Consider the following 18,117-nt stretch of genomic DNA (forward strand, 5'->3'; position numbering starts at 1 on the left):
AGTAAATGTCATAACAAATACAATAGTATACAAATACTTCTTTTAGTCATTAATCAAGTTTAACGCAATCAATATCATAATATCAGACGCCTCACCCTGTATGTGTCAGACAAGGACAATCATGAAATGTACGAGCATAACAAATGAAAGATAAATAAAGTAAACATTCGTAGATACGAACAAATAGTCAATGGACACTTTTTCTGCATTGACAGAAAAGATTTGCTAGTTAACCAAAAATATCAAATTTGCTCTGGAAGAAACGATAAAAAGGATAGAGAAATATGGCGACGAGATCAACTGCGCAAGAAGAAATGTTATCGACACAAGAAAAGTTAATCCTCACTGGACAATTTATCAAGATATACTGGAAAATATTGTTTGCTATAACCTGGGCTTTGATACTGATTCCACCTCTGCTCGCTTATAATTATCCGGTATCAGAATTGATAATATTTAAATTGCGCGCGCGCGCGCGCACACACACACACACACACACACACACACACACACACACACACACACACACACACACACTGGCACTCGTTTCAAATGTGACACAACTATATTACATATATAATTAAAAATGAAAAAAAGAAAAAAAACACTTGAGCATACAACTATTTTATGATCATTAGTTTACTTGTTCTATAAATTTGTTTAATAAAATATTGTCATTATGTTTAAGACGCTTCAAAACAAAATTGTTAAAATATTGCTTAAAAATACTTCTGTTGAAAAATTAAGATCTTCGAGTTGCGTGACACATATGAAGCAAGAGTGCGATTTTTATGTATCTACAACAGAATATGATGATAGAATATTCGTTTCATCATATTTGTAGGAAACTAGATGCGCCTACACTGTATTATTGATGGCTGGATATTGGATCACTGAATGTTTCCCCATGGCAGTTACCTCCTTGATTCCACTGGTGTTATTCCCAACATTTGGAATATTAAGCACAGCAGCTACTTGTGCTTGTTACATGAACGACACTATAATGGTGTTCATAGGAGGTTTGGTTCTTGCTGTCGCAATTGAACATAGTAATCTACATCTACGAATCGCCCTTGGAGTGATGAAAACAGTCGGCTGTACTCATGGAAAATTACTTGGCGGTCTTTGTGCTGTAACTACTTTCATATCCATGTGGGTTTCAAATACTGCAGCAACTGCCATGATGGTGCCGATCATATTTGCGGTTTTGAATGAATTAGAACAGGTGCGATATCTAATTTTGTTCTCTTCTCTTTTTAATTCTCTTCTTGTGTTATTTATCATGTTCTTTTCAGGCTGGACTCTGCCACGTCTTCAGAGAGGTACCGATTCCTCCAGGATCAACGGACCCACCGTAAGATATGGAACAAAATAATATGAAAGATAAACAAAACATGAGTAAGGAGGGAATTAGAGAATGAATAAGCATTAGAGACGGGAGGAAGGGAGGGAAGAAAGAAAGAACAAAAAAGGAAAAAGGAAAGAAAGAAAGAAAGCAAAGAAGGAGATAACAATTTTCTGATTCTAACATTACATATCATAGGGAACAGGAACCGACCAGGATAACGAAAGCTTATTTAATGGCCGCAGCGTACTGTTCAACTTTCGGAGGTACAGGAACGCTCGTAGGCACCGGTACTAATCTCACTTTCAAGGGTATTTACGAAAGCACATTTCCTGAAGCCGAGGGCATTAGTTTCACGCAGTGGATGATGGCACAAATGCCACAAATGATTATTAATGCCTTTTTAACGTGGCTTTACCTTCAGCTAATGTTCATGGGTTTATTTAGACCCCATAGCGAAGATGCACAGATAGCAAATATTGGAATCGAAGGAGAAACGATTACTAATCAAGTAATACGAGTATTTGTAAATTCCTTACACGATTTACGGGATCACTCATTTATTGAATCTGTTTAAAAACTGTTTAAAGGTGATACAGGAAAGATACAAAGAACTAGGTGGCATTACATTTCACGAAACAGCAGTTTCCGTCCTTTTTATTACCTGTATATTTTTATGGTTATTCCGAAAACCAGGCTTCATACGAGGATGGTCTGAAGCAATAACAGAAATGTTAAATATTTGTTTACATACGGTTCATTTATCTCTCATAATGAAAAAAGAACTCGCGCGTGTATAAATACATATTCACTGTACACCTTTACTCATCTTTGAATTTCATTGACAGAGATGTTCGAGATTCAACGCCTGTCATATTCATATCTATCATAATGTTTTTCATTCCGAAAGATTTGGATTTCCTTCGTAGCTACAACAAAGACCGTGAGTATAAAAGAGGCAATTATGTATGGGCAATAGTTCTTCTGTATAATACAACTTATCTGTTTATCTATACATTATTTTTGCTTTCGTAGCCGATAAGAGACCCGTCAAATCTTCAGAAGGTTTGATCACATGGGACGTGATCCAAAGAAAGATGCCTTGGAGTTTAATGTTCCTTTTGGGCGGTGGATTCGCGATATCCAGAGGCAGCATTGCTTCCGGTTTGGCAAAAAAGATCGGTGAAACGTTGGTGCCGCTACGATACTTACCTCCTGTATTGATCATGCTGTTTGTTTGTTTGTTTATTGGCACTATTACGGAGTTCACTTCCAATGTCGGTATCGCAAACATTACTTTACCAGTCATTGCACAAATGGTAAAAGATCACATGAATATGATAATGCTATTCAATAATCTATCTTCAGCTTGTTAATAATCACTTTATTGTACAGTGTGTTGCAATGGAGATACATCCCATATATTTAATGATACCAGCAACTATATCGTGTTCTTACTCTTTTCGATTACCGGTTGGTACACCCCCAAATGCAATCATATCAGTCGTCGGGCAACTTCCAACCAAATGGCTAATAATAGGAGGTTGCGGTCCTTCTGTATTCGCTCTCATAGTAAATGTTACTTGCTTTGCTATATGGGGTACTTTAGTTTATGATATCAAAGGATTTCCAGACTGGGCTAAAAGCAGTCACCCAGCCAAAGGAAACCCATGAAATCGTATATTTCATTCTTCTCTTTTTTCGTTCTGTCTTTTCTCTCAGTTCTCTTATGCTTGTAACATATATCGTGTTTCGTTCATTTCTCTGTTAAATAAATATACACTGATTAACTGTGTCTAATTACCAAATTAAAATATTATTCATAAGCGAACGTAATACACTCTGTGTGAGAGATGACACAGTATATACGTGAATATGTATATAATTAAATAATAATCGCCCAAAATACAATCACCGATCTATATAATTTCAATTAGTAAACCAATTAAATTTCGATTACTATTCATGTATCGAGATTTAATATAAACTTTATTATAAATATAATCTATAAATATATATATATATAACATTTATACCGCAATACATCAATGTAACGATTATGTTGGCTGTGTCTTTGATACGGATGATTCAATCTTTTTTGGACTCGAATTAATTTCTTGCTGTTCTAATCTACGATGTCGTAACATAGTTGATAGTACACCGTTAAAACTTGCAGTCTTCTTCTTAGCACTTCCTTTTGGAGTGCTTTCTCCAGTTCTACGAACCGGTAATCTCGGCGACGACATCTCATCCATAAAGTCAAAGTCTGACTTTTCTTCTGTCCTAAACAAAAATACAAATGTAATTAATACAATGGAACGAAAATAAACTATGATATGACAAGCTATGTACTAGGATTATATGATAAACAGTGACTCGTGAAAGTATTCGAGTACAGAAACTTTTTACAAATATATTACACACAGTATATGAAACATTTTGACATTTCATTAGCACTGTAACGAGAGACAACTGTCGTAATCATATCGATAAAATTTGTAATCAATCTGAAAATGTAATAGAAATTATAAATTATGAGTGTATACTTTGAAAAGATCTGAAATAGTCAATTATTTTTAGTATAATCAATAGACAATCTTGTATCTCATATTACTTATCATCATATCATAACTTATCATAAACTTCGTTATCTCCTTAAGTGTTGAAATACTTTTGTGAGACACGGTGCATCAATCTCAACATTTAAAGCTAATATGTGGGATAGTAGATACTTGTACTCCTGCGAGTCATTATCTTGCTGCCGATTGCTTGAAGGAACAGGTGATGGACCTCTTCTACCTGGACACCTCCAGTCGAGTTCCAAAGCTCTGTTATTGGCTTCGAGGGCCTCGATCAACGTTAATACATCGTCAGGTTTCAAAGTCCATTCGTTCTAAATGAGCACGAAGGTAAAAGGAAAAGGGAGAGAGCTGAACGAACTGGATAAAGAACATTCTATTAGTCCTTCCTCAATCTTTTACTCACTTTCCCATCCGTTTCGTATTTCTCGTCGTCTGAACATTCTATCGACCAATCTTCTTCGTTGTGCTCCATCTTTTATCACCTCCAAGTTATATAGGAATCTCAATGAAATAATTAATATAAATCGAAGTAGAATATGTAGGATCAGATTAAGACAAATTCAACACTTAAACTCGAAGGAAACAATTCGGCTAACATCAGTAGCCATTTCAATCGTAATAACAAAATTTAGTTACCGATAACGTCGCTAGATGTCGCTATCGATCAACGTGTAAATTCAAAATTTCGAATGCGTAATTGCAAAAATGAAATCAAATCAACATAGTTGTATATATACGTATACAAAATGTATGATATTATAAATAGACGATAAGTATACTATTTTCTATTTGAAATAATCAATTAAATCCAATTCGTCCTTTCAAAGCTCCAGAACTTAACAATGGTTAATTATGATACGTTTCATGTTTGTCTAAATAATGTAGGCATTTGTGAAAGGATAAGAAATATGACATGATTAAACGATAGAGGAGTAGATCGACAAATACGATACGGCGAAAAACCGAGTATTGAATATTATCGGCACGAATGTTCTTTCCCACGATTTTCATATCATGCTAAATCATGTCACAATACCATGATACGAATGTTTGTTTAGCGCAACATGCCACCTTTATTCGTTTCAAGAAAGGAATATGTATATACTTTGATGAAATGAAACTTCCACCAAATTTGTTTATTCCAGGTGATCTTATTTTCTTTCGGCTATTCGTATTACATGATTCTTTATCTCATGCCTCCTTCATACTATATGAACGACTGTTCCTCCCGCTTGTTCATACATGTTTATCAATTATCGATTGGTCAAATTTAATAAAAATGATCATATACGCAAACATATAGCAAACTTAAAACTTTAATTAAAAAGTCTCTCTTTCTCCCTCTCTCCTTCTTTCTCAGTATGCTCGCGCAAACTGTCCAATAACTAAATATGTATATGTTGTGTCTATAAACATCTGTTGGTTGCGGACGCTCGCGCCCAACAATACCATTAAGCGCTCTACGAAGAAACGTGTTATTTCTCGGCAAAGTCAATATCGAAATATCAACGATAACTACCTGCCAACAATTTGACAAGAATAAATGAATAGTCGAGACTAGTACTTGATATAATCCCCTTTAAACGATTGTAGAAATCTGAGAAAGAAAGAGATTGTGCCACATTAAATAGTAATAAAGTGCTATTTTCTTCTTTACTCGCAACATGTTCAAAACCATTTGGCATTTATTTCTACGAGTAAGGTGTAGTGTAACGTAGCTGCTGTGCCGTGCTGTGCTGCTTCTTCTTTTATCTCTGATTCATATTTGTCTTCTCTAATAATTCTAATATTCAAGCAACTATAATATGTGTATAATAGAACAGCAATATTTATTATTTCATTTTACTGATAGAAAATAATTTCAGTGAATCGATGTTGAAACATGTGTGATATTGAAATGCGAGGAAGAAGACCAAAAGCTTGCTTCTGCATTTGATCGATTACGCATGGAAAGCACAAAGGAATAGAAATAGATCAAATCTTTTCTTCAAATACAATACAGCTAAATTAGAAAATCGATCGAAAATTTTGAAGATGGAGTTAAAGCGGATAGAGAAAAGACGGAAAACTCCGTACAATGGCGATCTTTGCCGAGCGATCTTTCCCATATATTACCTTGGTAAATTGTGTGGTGTGGTTCCAGTAAGATTTTACGTGCACGCTTCTGAAGGATGTCAGGCTCGTTTAAATATCATAGACCTCGTCTATAGGTAAACAAGAGCGATGAATGAAATAAATAAATATAAAAAAAAATCATAGTGTACAGGACCTTTTTGATTCAGAATGATCCATTACTCTTATAAATTGAGAAATCCTTTGATAATATGAAAATGTTTGTTTCTACTGAGAATTAAATAACGACGCACGTTGTGCGTTTGTAGTTTGTGCGTACTGATACTACTGCTCGGTGCGGAAATTTGGGGCCTATGGCGAGATATGAAAGACGGCTGGGAGCACAGTACCAGACTGAAATTTCGGACAGCGGTGATCGCGACATGCAGCGATGTGCTTGGCGTAATGAGCTTAACGGTCGTTTGTATCGTTGGCTCCCCTTTCCGATGGAAATATCTGCAACTTGTGATAAACAAATTAATCGAGGTGAAGAGTCGTTTTATACATTTTTTTACCATTCCATCAACGGTCGAAACGATAGTAAAGCGTTTCCACATTTTCATTTCAGGTAGATAGAAAAATCGGTGTGTCGTCTGCAAAGAAAGCTCGAAGGTTCACGATTTGTTTAACGATATGCAGCCTCGTCTATCTCTGGTTCAATTCGATTTTAGACTTTTATTCATGGAGTCGAAAAACAAAAAACGAAACAATTACTGACAAAGGTCCCATTAACTATGCACCTCTATACGTAATGTACACCGTGATCATTTCGGCAGAAATCCAGTATAGCGTGGCAACGTATAATATAGGACAAAGGTTCGTTCGCTTGAACAGTAGCCTGAAGAGTATGTTGGATGCGAATAACAGTAACAACGACGATGCGATTGGTTATTTTCGAAAATTTTCCGAAACAGGTAAATAAAATAAGTGGGAAACGTAGAATAATATTTTTTCATACGAGCCTTCGTTTTTGAAAATGTAAATATTTGAACGAATATTTACAAAGTTTCCTTATGTACTTTTCCCTAATAATCTATGCTTAATCTTTAATCTTTCATTTTATCGATCAATATAACCGGAACCATATATATTTGCTTAACCCAAGCAGCTAACGACATTGGAGACAAGAAAGGATGGAACATTACACCAAAACGGCAACTCGTATTGGGCACCTATAGATTGTCACGGAAGATGGATGGTAAGTTTGTTAAATAATTAATGAAAACTGATGGGTAGAAGAATATGTTAATTCGACTTCACCTATTGTGATTATTTACAGAAAGCAAAACCTACGTAAGCAGTATATCTGAATTGATAATGGTACATTCTTTACTTTGCGACACAGTATCCCTCATAAATGCTGCTTTTGGTGTCGTACTACTAGCCGTCACTGTATCCTGTCTATTACATCTAGTCATCACACCGTATTTCTTGATCGTGCAAGCTAATGAAAAACACGAATGGATATTTCTAGTCGTACAAGCTGGATGGTGTATCATTCACATAAGCAGAATGCTGATAATCGTTCAACCTAGCTATTCCACAATCGCAGAGGTAAAAGATGAGAGAAAGCAAAGTGGAGAGGAAAGAAGGGAAGAACGATAGTTCAAAACTATTTCGATTTCAGGGAAAAAGAACAGCAGCTCTCGTTAGTCAGTTACTTTCTTCTTGTTTTGAAGCAGACGCCCGACGAGAATTGGAAATATTTTCGCTTCAATTGTTGCATCGACCTTTGGAGTTCTCAGCATGCGGACTCTTTTCCTTAGACAGAAACTTAATAACGTCGGTAAGAATTCTTGATTACTCGTATGAGAAGCAAATGCATTTAAGCAATACGTAAAACATATATTATTATATTTATATTAATTGTGTGCATGTACGCACATATGATTTAGATCGCGGGAGTTATAACAACGTATCTCGTTATCCTGGTACAATACTGAGCAAGAGAGGAAGAGTGATAGAGAGACAATCGCATATTACGATAATGACATTTAATATACCAATTCTCGTAAACAGCGATAATATACAAATACAAGTTACTCGTATCGTAATCCAACTACTAATAATAACGAGTTGTTCCATCGATCGAACGATCGACGTTTAATTAAGAGCGCACCTCGTACGGTGTCTAGAACTAGACGTCAGTCACAGCCTATCCAAAATATTCCTCGGCCTCGTCTTTCTGTATCTCTGAGAAGGGAATAAGATCGCCTAAAAACGGGAAACTTGAATAGTCTCGTTTGAAGAAGCCAGGTATCTCCTCGTTGAATCAACTTATATGCCTATGTATACATACGATTGTATAAGACAAATACAACCTATCGTATACTGACTCATTTTCTCTCACTTTGTCCAATGCACTCTATGCACTCTTTTTCGTACAAATTACTCTAGCAATAAATATTGGATCGCTCCAAATATCTAACTGTGTGATGGTTGGCTATCGGCTCGCGCGCGACCTATACGTCTGCTTGTAACACACATCGTACAGACATAAATGATAAACGTGTGAACGTGTATCGCAGCTGACTTATCGTATTATGGATACACTTTCTGCATTGTCGAAAACCAAACAGTAACCAGATTGCTGCGAACGTTACTTCCTCGCTCGCGCGAGAGTGTTCAATTTACTGTGGCTGCTGTAACCGGAGGTTGCGCTTTCTGATGCGCAACCTGCAGCAGATTATCGCAGCAACTATCTTTCGTCAGGTTCAAACCTTTCGATCTTTGACAAGTCATCAAGTTCTCAGGATTTAACTCCGCATCGTTTTCTCCTTTGTTTTGATGACGAGCATTACACTGACAGGGACTTGTATGCCGATGAAGTCGAGAGAAACACTCGCTACAAACTCTCACGGGATTATACAGTTGTTCGCTGGGTAGTGGTGTCGAATTCTCGGAACAATCCGCACAGAAGATCTTACCGCAGCATCTGCGATAGATGAGCAAATAACTCATTGTAAAATTATATTCTTGTATTCATTCTACATTGAACTGTATTAAATAACTAGTTTATCCAAAGATATTACTAAACAGTAATTACGACATTACAAATGCCACTGCCCTGTGTGCCGCGTACCTGCAATGATGCTTACGTCGTCCCAGCCAAAATTCCGTATCGCATCCCATGCATCGACTTACCGCGTGATCGGGTACCCAGAGAATAGGAGCAGGACCCAATTCTTCCACTGCTTCCCAAGACATGTCTGAAGGCAATGATTCTCCATGGTCGCCGGTACTTCCAACTGAATCTGGTAACGATCCCTGAAACAAAAAGTCATATTCAATCGACTTCTTTTAATTGTGCCTTTGATACTTTCTTTCTTCTTTTTTTTCTATCTTTCTTCTTTTTTCCCTCCTTTCTTCTCTCCCCCCCCTCCTCTCTCACTCACTCACTCTCTCTCTCTCTCTCACTCTCATGAAAGTGTCTTATTAGAGAAACTGTATTTATTTTTTGATGATGTACGTTTTGATTACTTTATGTGGAATAATTTGTAATCAACTCACAATATCATCAACACGATCGATCTCTGCATTATGATTACAAACTTGCTTGATCAGAGCCATTCTCGTCGTATGTAACTCCTTCCTTAATGCTTCCTCCTTTAACTGAAAAGTAATAAAAGAAAGAAAGAAAGAAAAGAAAAAGAAGGGAATCAACATCATAATCTTCCAGTTCCAAACATCTCTTCCTTATTATTATGCCCAGCTGATCGAAATTAGTACCTTATGTTCCACGATAATCTGTTGTACACGCATCTGAACGTCGCAATGTATAAGGGGAAGACCATCGACGTCGTCCAATCTATCAGGGTTATCTGGTACCGTATCTTGGTAAGTTGGAGAAGCTGGACAAACGCTACTAGGTGTTCTCGATATCTGCGGTATACTGGTATCACTAACGTCGCTACCCTCGTTATGGTTGTGATTGAAATTTCGACTGCAAGAGCAACCGATTCGACTGGTCGCGTTGCTCTCGATCCATGGAGATACGATGTCCGGTGACGAATTTTTCTCCGTTTTGCTGCTTGAAAAAAGAAAAGAATTGTGTTGTTTCGTTCGATTCGAATTCCAATTATCGACTCTATTTTTACATTTTGAATTTCGGACTCAAACTCGGGATCAAGTAAATATGTGTAACAGTTAACTTATCCATTATCTAGTTAATAAGCTTATCACGTTTGCATTTAATTCCTTGTACTGTAAAATGTACGACAATAAGTATGTAATGGTACTTACGTTTCTTTATCAATCGCCTCGAGTACAGAATCGTTACTTGGTATTAGTGTGTCCGTTGAACTGTCTACCGATGGATTTACTGGCGAGTCGTTCAAAGTTTGCGTCGTCGTTGTGTAACTTTTCGCTTTGTCCTGATTCTCTGTTATGTTTTTCTCTATTGTGTCACTAATAATACAATTCTCCGTGCAATTGTGTTTTCCTTTCTCGCCTGCTTCCGTGTCGAGCGTTAACGAGTCAAATTTCCTGTCATTATATACAATAAATGATATGACATTTTTTTGGTTCTCGATTCATGAATACAAAGTATTCAAGAATAACACAAACTAAACAAAATGACGTACTAAACTTATTTTCACATTGGGCTTGTTTTATAAAAGATTAAATTGAAATTATTACTTCTCTACTGAAGCGCTTGGATCGCTGAGTCGACGGTGAAGATAGGCCGCATGATCGGGAGTATGCATAAGATCACCGTATGAGCGAGTTTTAGTCATTTGTCCCTGTGGTTCTTCGTTCTCACCACCTTCGATATCTATCATCGTTACTCTTTGTTTATCGTCTCTGATACCGAGAGGAGATTCCATAGAACCTAAATATACTTCGGACCATAAAACAAGGTCGCGTACGTTACAACTTGGCCATAATACCTAAAATATACAAGAATTATTCTAAACATACTAAATGGTTGAAATGAAAAGCAATATGTTGTTTATTATATAACAAAACTTATGCATATGCTGTACAGAACTGGCCGAACCACTAGTGATGACTTTATTACGGCTGGTATATAGGATAAAAAATATCTTACTTGATTCTTTAACGGAGAGTACAAATGATTTATGAAAGAGCTGGAATTGAGGAAACGCCAAACTGAAAATGTACGCTCCCGTATTCTTAATTGAAACCTTTCTTGCCTCGTGTTGCAGAGAAATGTGCCGAAAAGTTGTGAGTATGTATGCTGTGCAAGTTTCACCTAAAATCAATCAAAAGTGTGCCAGCTTTAGTAGATTAGCCATCCGATAATCGACTAACTCAATCTACTTGATTTTTTCAAAATAGATATGTATGAAATTCTAACTACTTACAAGGTACGCAGGAGACATTTGGAAACTGCATTTGAATTGTAAAATTAACTGATGTACACAGTCAAGCCACTGCAAAAATACTGGGCATCGTTCGTTCGGATCTTCACAGCCAACAGTTTGCCCGCAACGATCCGCGAATTTGTGTCCAAAGTCTAACCATTCTCTCTCACATAAAACTTGGAATCCCTAGCAACGATCAAGTGGAATAACGAAACGATTATCAATTGCAAATAACAAACAAGAAACGAGAAAAGTACCTTTGGCATACCTCCATAGTTCGATAATAAGGATCGAGAAGAATCTGCGCTAAAGCGACTATCTGTGGTGTTCTATCCCAGCCGTCGCTACAATGCACCAATACTGGCCGGCCGTCTCTTTCTATCGCCGACGCTACAGTCACCGCAGCACGTAATAATCCAGACATATGTTGTAACCATCGTGTCCCTTCCAGAAGACTGAGCCAACTGTACATTATGAAAGAAGATTGGAAAAGTTTTAGATCTTTTCACTTCCAATCGTAATAATAGCATAATAATATTGGTTCAATATGGAAAAATGAGAAAAACAAATACAATATTTACTTAGGTTGATCCGCGTCCGAAGCACAGAGTTGTCTCACAGCGTGAAAACTCTTTCGTATCGAGTGAATATTTGGTAAATTCATAAATTGTATGTCACAACTAGGATAATATTCGGGACACTCACATCCACCACCACGCGCTCTATTCGCCACAGCGGTTGTATATGATCTAGCATCTACGATTAAGACTTTCTGCAAACAACATATGCTAATTCGTTAAGGATCATCAGTTTCAAATATTTATATAATTGGAATCTTTTTTTATTCGATGCTCACTTTTGTTCTATTTGACGTGACGCTATCATCGGTAGTATCAGAATAGATGATAGATGAATCCATCATCGTCGATTCACCTTTATCATAGGAACATGCATCTGAGAGTGCCTTTAAAAGATGTTCGTCATCTGGACTTCGCCATCCGAGCCATCCAACTTCTGGCTGACTGCTTCGTGCTATTACTGCACCATTATTCACGTGCCTTCGAAATTATGAAAGACGAGAATGTAACATACTATAATAAAATGTATAATAGGGATACTTCTCTTTTTATATATCAACATAAATACTTCTTTCCTTCTTATTTCTTTTTTTTATACCTCCAAACAACGGCAGGGATTCGTCGAAAACTCCTAAATTTTGCCACAATCTCAAGTCTGTCGTCAGGAATGCAAGAAGGAACCAGAAGCAATGGTGGATAGGACGGGCATATGCGATAATCTTTATTGATTTGACTTATGCGCCATGTACCATGCAAATTAAATTTTAGTCGTTCCACCTAAGAAAAGAAAGTGAAGGGATTAAATTATATTTAAATTGTGTCTTATCTACATATATTTACTTACAAGTTACTTACTTCTGAATTAAAGGTTGCATTATACGATATGTTATCTTTCCCTAATTTGGTATTATCTTTACCTTCCTCGATAGACCAAGCATAATATGCAAAAGCAAATATATCTTCTATACTCTTTCGTGGGTAAGTCACCTTATGTAATCGTTTAAACCATTCCAAACAATGTTCGTTTGTGGCAAAAACACAACTGAAATCATTAAGCTGTTTTCAATATCAAAATGATAGGAATGCTGTAAGTTTCAACAAAATACAAAATTTTCATACCTCAGTGAACGAGCATCCTTGCAACCAATATGCAGGAAAAAAATCTCTTTAACTTCTAGCTGTTCTATTAAACCCAATGGAATATTGTAACATGCTTGACTTAATTGTAAATAGAGTCTATAATTAGAAAGAGCCAACACTCCATCCGACGTACGTCCAAGTGCTACAATGAATTCCCCGCTCAAAAGTGTAAATGGAACTGTAAGTGTTTGATCCTCGCATTCGAAATGCGTATGCTTTGGAAATAATTCCGAAGCGTGTAAATGACAGATGGATTGCAAACTTGTTGGCTCTTCAGAACTCTCCATCTCCTCTCTATGTGACACATCATATACAAACTTCAGTCTCCTTCTTGAACATGAAAAGTTCTAATTGCGGACTATATTTTTCTCACATAGTTTATAGACATAATGTGGAATTAGATTACTCCAATTTGTCACAGAAATATACTAGTTATAGTTATTTACTAGCATGTATCAAAATACGCGTTTGGCCTGTTTATTTCAATACGTTCAAGTAATCACAAATATACGTTATTGAAAATTTATAAACAATCGCAATATCATATATTATAACGATTGATAAGTATATGATCATTTGAGCTATGGATAAACAGAAAATTCATTAAACTTATTCGAAATTATACGATGCATCGATGCATCTATAAACGTAACATCGACGTAACATAAGCGATAGGATTTTCGTTTATTATCGCTTATCGATTTGTGTCATTTTGGGACATTACCATATGCAGAAATATCTTGATAAAAATATCTTGGAACAAATATATACAAATTGCAAAAAATGTGTTCCATCTTCATGAGATGAAAATGTTAATTTGTATTTACCTAGATATCAAGAAATTTATACGATATAAAAAATCTATCGAGACAGTAGAATCGTTTAAATCGACATATGCATATTCGTCAACTGTCGAAAGTTGATAACGCTACTCAACCGATTTAATTGCATACGATTATCAAACTAAATAAATTTGTATCTATAAGAAGGTGCTAAGAAAACGTTGAAGGATAAGAGAAACAATTTCAACTAAAACGGTCGAAAATTGTTCGTGTTGTTTTTTCTAGAGAGCCGTAATAAACGAAAGGTGACAAGTTTACAACACAACGATGTCTCACCTTGAATTGTGAAGTTTCTCTGCGATGGACGATATCCAACCGTTCTGATACTTCATACAAAATCCATGAACAGTCGTTTACACAAGGAGTACAATGTGGACATTACTCAATTAAGAGAGAGCGAGAAAGAGAAAGAGATAGAAAAAGAACATTTCCTCGTGTACGAAAAAATATAACGATTTCGACGTCAAACTTGAAAGTATTAAAGTATTTCAGATTTGCTTTTAGCAGGTACGTAGATAGCTTACGGTATAAACGATTCCGCTAGATTTATGCCAGCTCAATCTAAACGCGATCACTTTTCGTTACGGCAATTCAGGGGAATGGCCAGCATCACAGGGAGCGATCTCCATTAATTGAATTGTTTGCTTCTCTTCCCTTTTTTCCTTTTCTTCTTTCTCTTTTTTTTTTTTTTTTATTTTTTAATTAAATTAAACTTGTAATGTCACGAAGGATTCGATTTCAGATTATTCTTTCTGAAAAATACTCGTTCTACTCAATATGAAAGTTACACTGACAGATTAGTCCATATACAAATCAAGCCGTTTTTCCATTGTTCGATACGCTTCTTAGTGTCCATTTTCAACGAAGCTGTGTTTTTTCAAAGCCATTACATCATTGGTCGAAACGGCGTGAGAAAATATTTTCCACTTTTCAAGACCAATAACACGATGATAATATCAATATTAAAAAAGAATAAACTCGAAACTCGTTGGTAATTTAAATGTATTCAAATAATTGATATATTCAAAAGAATTTTATTACTTAAATGCATATTGATAAACCTCAATTTTAAATGCATGAAGAGTAGAAAAAGCATCATGGTGCGAAATTATTGATAATCATTCGTTACTTTTCTCACGTAACATAATACTCTAGCTTTAGAATCATTCGTGGATAACCATAAACTTCATGAACAAAATGGAAGTTGACGCATGCGTTATTCCCTTATATCACTTTCGTCATAGATTATATTCGAGAATCCCTTTCTTCTGTTTCTTATCATATTATTAGAAATTAAAAGTATTTACACGTTTACATGTTTATAAAATGCAGAACGATCGAAATAAATGTAGTACAATAGCAATCTGCTCTTCCATAACCAAATTAGAGAGCACATACTTGATAGTAAAAATAAAAACAATAAAAACACAATGAATTTATGCTAAACACTTACAGATAACAAATTTTGCATTTTCGGATAAGATACGTGGCAGCGTCATAATTACTCTTGTTATTATCATCATATTGTTCTTCAATGATAATATAAAAAATTTGAATTCATGCGTATAACGCGTCGTGGTTCGGTATTATATCATACGTTGCGAACACAAGTACGAGTGCTGAAAAATGACGCATCACTATACAAAATGGAAACGAACTATTGAGAGTCAGTCACTTTCTCATCATGCTTTCCAGAAGTTTGGATTTTGTTGTAATCTCCTCTCAAAAGTTTCGTACCATCCTTGAATAACAGATAGCGGTACAAAGTTTTCTGTTGGGTTTGGTGTCATTTGTGCTTGTGTCACAGAAAAACTCGAAATATAATTCAAAAAGCTTGTAAGCATCTTCTGAACAAATTCTAAAAAGGAGTTTGACGTGGCTTGTGTTACTGTAGCTGCTTGTTGTTCTATAGCCCCAATAGGTTCCACCGAAACCCCTATTTGTGCTACATGAGAAATCTTTCCCACTCCAAAAATTCCTAAATTACTATTTTCGAATTCATGATTCTTCTTCAGAGTGGATATCTTGAATATGGCAGATGGCTTGACGTTTGAAATATACCCAAGAAACTGCCAATTAGGCGGAGCAGTTGGATCTGGCCAACTGAAATACACTGTAAAGACCAAGGGTCGATAAGAATATGCAGATGAATTTGTTTAATTGTTATTATAGCACATACCTGCGCCACCTGTTCCATCAGGAAATGGTATAGCACCAGTGAGAAAAACTACAATATGGTTTATATTATCTGCATCAGGTACTGTTATTAAAAACTGGTTCTCTCCTATCTGTTGAAAATCCGTTTGGACCTAAGAAAAATGTTACATTTACAATTGCATATCGTTTATATATGTTTGGAAATTATGGTTTACTATTTGAAACTTGAAAAAGTGTAGATTCGTCGACATGATATTTACATATTTGATTAAATGCAAAGACGCTCGTGACAAGTTGGTGACGGGGTGGGGTGAGATGCGAACACTACTGAGAGGTAATAGAAACAAGATACGAAACAAAACGACGCAAGCATAGAACATTAGCGAAAACCAGGAAAAGAAAAGTATGTTACGTAGGAACGCTGATACGTTTGTAACAAACGATACATTTACGTTTAATTAACAATTTAGCATCGAAAATGAAATACGATGTCGATACTTGTATAGCAAAGCATTGATACTTACGAGTCGACCAGATACAATTATACCAAGCATCTTTATGTCGAATCTAGATCATTCTATCGCCTTCTACTTATCACGCTACACCAGTAAATGTTCGGCAAGTATATAATAGGTACACAACGTTGTCACACCATCCAAACATTTACAATCGCTAGAATGATGTTTATCACGATTCATATGGCTATATATAGAGTGGAAACTAAAGTAATACTAGTTACTATATCTAAGGTAGTATCCTCATGTGTACATACGAAGCTTAATATGAATAATTTTTCTCCGTGCTTTTACTTTCAAAACCAAAATAAAAAGATTCAACGTTCAAAATGTTCTTTTTGTATGATATAATTTCCATAATTTGCTACTTTGTTGAATTACCTATCATCGTCTTTTATTATATTTCTTTATATAATAAATCGAGATAAACACAGGACAAAGACAAAATACTAATTCAACTATGCTATAACAATACCACCTGTTGGTGATTCTAGTCTATATACTTTATGTATTCAATTTGTTTCTTTTCTTTATACATATATATTTTATGTATTGAAGAATTGTATTTAAAAAATTTAGAATTTTACATTTTACACACAATTCATAATTACTATATATTATATTGAACTACTTTTTTGTATTATGTATGTTCAATTTACAGATTCAAATAGACAATGATCTTAGTTTCGTAAAAATAGGTATGATTAAGAAAGTGTGAAACAATTTGAGAGTACTTTTTTTCGTTTTCGTTAAATCATTTTTAACTGTAATATTCTTTTCGTATACAGTAGCAAAGAATATCAGTTCTTGTCTTCGATATTAAGGTGGTATGAATAGGTGTTCTGGATGAACTATGTATAAACAGCGTCGAGTAGCGTTAAAGTTAAAAGGAAGATAAAGACACACTTATATCGTGTTTACAGTAAAGATGTCATCTCTGTCGGAAAAAACGGAAGATCAAATACACGTATCTAACGAAAATGAAATGTTTGTTTAACATGTGTAACATAAATCAATGACGTCAGTAATTTCTTAATGATTCCCTTAATCTTACAGCAGATGACAAACCATTGAGAAAAGCTTGCTTCTCGTTATTATTCGATCGTTACGTAGAAACAGAATACGAGAAAAGGAAGGATTCATATAGAGAGCAGATTTTTAATGACGGTTGGAAAAATTGAAATATCGTGAGTTAAAGGCGGAATAAGATAATCAGTGAATCGAAAGTCCCTGGGTGGATGGTGATGGCGATGACGATGGCGACGGTGAGAGCAAACCTCTACGAAGTTCGATGTGTGTGACATCACTCTTCATTGTTGGAGGTTTACGTCATTCTCGAGACTGGTCTTAAGTCGGTGCGCGCGATCTACAGTAGTGTAGACACGCGTACAGACTAGTGGCGGGAAGTGATAGAGACGAAAGAGGCGAAAAACAGGCGAATTACCGTCGCGACTGCGCGAAACATGTTGGACGTGTCGTTTTTCGTCAAAACGAAATTATTGTTCGTCCGGTAGTGCGA

At 35.7% G+C, this 18,117-nt stretch overlaps 5 protein-coding genes across 9 annotated transcripts; 2 read left to right on the forward strand and 3 right to left on the reverse strand.

Annotated features, from left to right (window-relative positions):
* The first annotated feature begins 4 nt into the window (after window positions 1-4).
* LOC132914801 (protein I'm not dead yet-like) lies at window positions 5-3,145 on the forward strand. The gene is made up of 8 exons (XM_060974210.1): window positions 5-437; window positions 845-1,225; window positions 1,296-1,354; window positions 1,511-1,856; window positions 1,936-2,078; window positions 2,194-2,288; window positions 2,381-2,664; window positions 2,741-3,145. Exons 1-8 carry the CDS (start codon window positions 285-287, stop codon window positions 3,017-3,019), a joined length of 1,740 nt encoding a protein of 579 aa, XP_060830193.1. The 5' UTR covers window positions 5-284; the 3' UTR covers window positions 3,020-3,145.
* Window positions 1,898-4,545, reverse strand: LOC132914638 (PAXIP1-associated glutamate-rich protein 1). 2 transcript variants are annotated; one of them, XM_060973915.1, is made up of 4 exons: window positions 4,331-4,545; window positions 4,078-4,238; window positions 3,382-3,628; window positions 1,898-3,109 (listed from the first exon to the last, which is right to left on the reverse strand). In XM_060973915.1, exons 1-3 carry the CDS (start codon window positions 4,397-4,399, stop codon window positions 3,403-3,405), a joined length of 456 nt encoding a protein of 151 aa, XP_060829898.1. In that variant the 5' UTR covers window positions 4,400-4,545; the 3' UTR covers window positions 1,898-3,109; window positions 3,382-3,402. The 2 variants fall into 2 exon arrangements, with proteins under 2 accessions (XP_060829898.1, XP_060829897.1); XM_060973914.1 differs by having other exon boundaries at window positions 1,898-3,628.
* Window positions 4,546-5,036: 491 nt separating this feature from the next.
* LOC132914633 (gustatory receptor for sugar taste 43a-like) lies at window positions 5,037-8,374 on the forward strand. Of its 2 annotated transcripts, none has more exons than XM_060973905.1 (7): window positions 5,037-6,137; window positions 6,309-6,525; window positions 6,608-6,953; window positions 7,148-7,237; window positions 7,319-7,593; window positions 7,667-7,825; window positions 7,935-8,374. In XM_060973905.1, the coding sequence occupies exons 1-7, from the start codon at window positions 5,962-5,964 to the stop codon at window positions 7,980-7,982; spliced, it is 1,311 nt and encodes a 436-aa protein (XP_060829888.1). In that variant the 5' UTR covers window positions 5,037-5,961; the 3' UTR covers window positions 7,983-8,374. The 2 variants fall into 2 exon arrangements, with proteins under 2 accessions (XP_060829888.1, XP_060829887.1); XM_060973904.1 differs by having other exon boundaries at window positions 5,038-5,629; window positions 5,793-6,137; window positions 7,667-8,374.
* LOC132914622 (myotubularin-related protein 3) lies at window positions 8,017-14,824 on the reverse strand. Of its 2 annotated transcripts, none has more exons than XM_060973869.1 (15): window positions 14,203-14,824; window positions 13,064-13,414; window positions 12,800-12,986; window positions 12,543-12,721; window positions 12,223-12,424; window positions 11,948-12,138; window positions 11,635-11,830; window positions 11,367-11,552; window positions 11,090-11,254; window positions 10,678-10,928; window positions 10,282-10,524; window positions 9,769-10,066; window positions 9,550-9,651; window positions 9,122-9,306; window positions 8,017-8,974 (listed from the first exon to the last, which is right to left on the reverse strand). In XM_060973869.1, exons 1-15 carry the CDS (start codon window positions 14,256-14,258, stop codon window positions 8,665-8,667), a joined length of 3,102 nt encoding a protein of 1,033 aa, XP_060829852.1. In that variant the 5' UTR covers window positions 14,259-14,824; the 3' UTR covers window positions 8,017-8,664. The 2 variants fall into 2 exon arrangements, with proteins under 2 accessions (XP_060829852.1, XP_060829851.1); XM_060973868.1 differs by having other exon boundaries at window positions 9,769-10,069.
* Window positions 14,825-15,346: 522 nt separating this feature from the next.
* On the reverse strand, window positions 15,347-17,993 carry LOC132914636 (protein OPI10 homolog). Of its 2 annotated transcripts, none has more exons than XM_060973910.1 (3): window positions 17,876-17,993; window positions 16,106-16,235; window positions 15,347-16,039 (listed from the first exon to the last, which is right to left on the reverse strand). In XM_060973910.1, the coding sequence occupies exons 1-3, from the start codon at window positions 17,900-17,902 to the stop codon at window positions 15,609-15,611; spliced, it is 588 nt and encodes a 195-aa protein (XP_060829893.1). In that variant the 5' UTR covers window positions 17,903-17,993; the 3' UTR covers window positions 15,347-15,608. The 2 variants fall into 2 exon arrangements, with proteins under 2 accessions (XP_060829893.1, XP_060829892.1); XM_060973909.1 differs by lacking the exon at window positions 17,876-17,993 and adding an exon at window positions 16,608-16,816.
* Window positions 17,994-18,117: the final 124 nt, after the last annotated feature.

This window comes from Bombus pascuorum, chromosome 15 (assembly GCF_905332965.1).
Source record: "Bombus pascuorum chromosome 15, iyBomPasc1.1, whole genome shotgun sequence".
Taxonomy (NCBI): Eukaryota; Metazoa; Arthropoda; class Insecta; order Hymenoptera; family Apidae; genus Bombus; species Bombus pascuorum.

Excerpts from the sequence above, each read along its gene's own strand:
- LOC132914638 (XM_060973915.1), bottom strand. The coding sequence starts at position 4,399 with ATGGAGCACAACGAAGAAGATTGGTCGATAGAATGTTCAGACGACGAG. Across the intron at positions 4,239-4,330 it reads AATACGAAACGGATGGGAAA|AACGAATGGACTTTGAAACC; the intron begins GTGAGTAAAAGA and ends GTGCTCATTTAG. Across the intron at positions 3,629-4,077 it reads AATGACTCGCAGGAGTACAA|GACAGAAGAAAAGTCAGACT; the intron begins GTATCTACTATC and ends ATTTTTGTTTAG.
- LOC132914636 (XM_060973909.1), bottom strand. The coding sequence starts at position 16,637 with ATGCTTGGTATAATTGTATCTGGTCGACTC. Across the intron at positions 16,236-16,607 it reads TAATTGTATCTGGTCGACTC|GTCCAAACGGATTTTCAACA; the intron begins GTAAGTATCAAT and ends CATTTTTCTTAG. Across the intron at positions 16,040-16,105 it reads TGATGGAACAGGTGGCGCAG|TGTATTTCAGTTGGCCAGAT; the intron begins GTATGTGCTATA and ends TGGTCTTTACAG.
- LOC132914622 (XM_060973868.1), bottom strand. The coding sequence starts at position 14,258 with ATGAAGTATCAGAACGGTTGGATATCGTCCATCGCAGAGAAACTTCAC. Across the intron at positions 12,722-12,799 it reads ATGCAACCTTTAATTCAGAA|GTGGAACGACTAAAATTTAA; the intron begins GTAAGTAACTTG and ends TTCTTTTCTTAG. Across the intron at positions 11,255-11,366 it reads AAATGTCTCCTGCGTACCTT|GTGAAACTTGCACAGCATAC; the intron begins GTAAGTAGTTAG and ends GATTGATTTTAG.
- LOC132914801 (XM_060974210.1), top strand. The coding sequence starts at position 285 with ATGGCGACGAGATCAACTGCGCAAGAAGAAATGTTATCGACACAAGAA. Across the intron at positions 1,355-1,510 it reads CCAGGATCAACGGACCCACC|ACAATTTTCTGATTCTAACA; the intron begins GTAAGATATGGA and ends AAGAAGGAGATA. Across the intron at positions 2,289-2,380 it reads TCGTAGCTACAACAAAGACC|CCGATAAGAGACCCGTCAAA; the intron begins GTGAGTATAAAA and ends TTGCTTTCGTAG.
- LOC132914633 (XM_060973904.1), top strand. The coding sequence starts at position 5,962 with ATGGAGTTAAAGCGGATAGAGAAAAGACGGAAAACTCCGTACAATGGC. Across the intron at positions 6,954-7,147 it reads TCGAAAATTTTCCGAAACAG|CTAACGACATTGGAGACAAG; the intron begins GTAAATAAAATA and ends TAACCCAAGCAG. Across the intron at positions 7,594-7,666 it reads GCTATTCCACAATCGCAGAG|GGAAAAAGAACAGCAGCTCT; the intron begins GTAAAAGATGAG and ends TTTCGATTTCAG.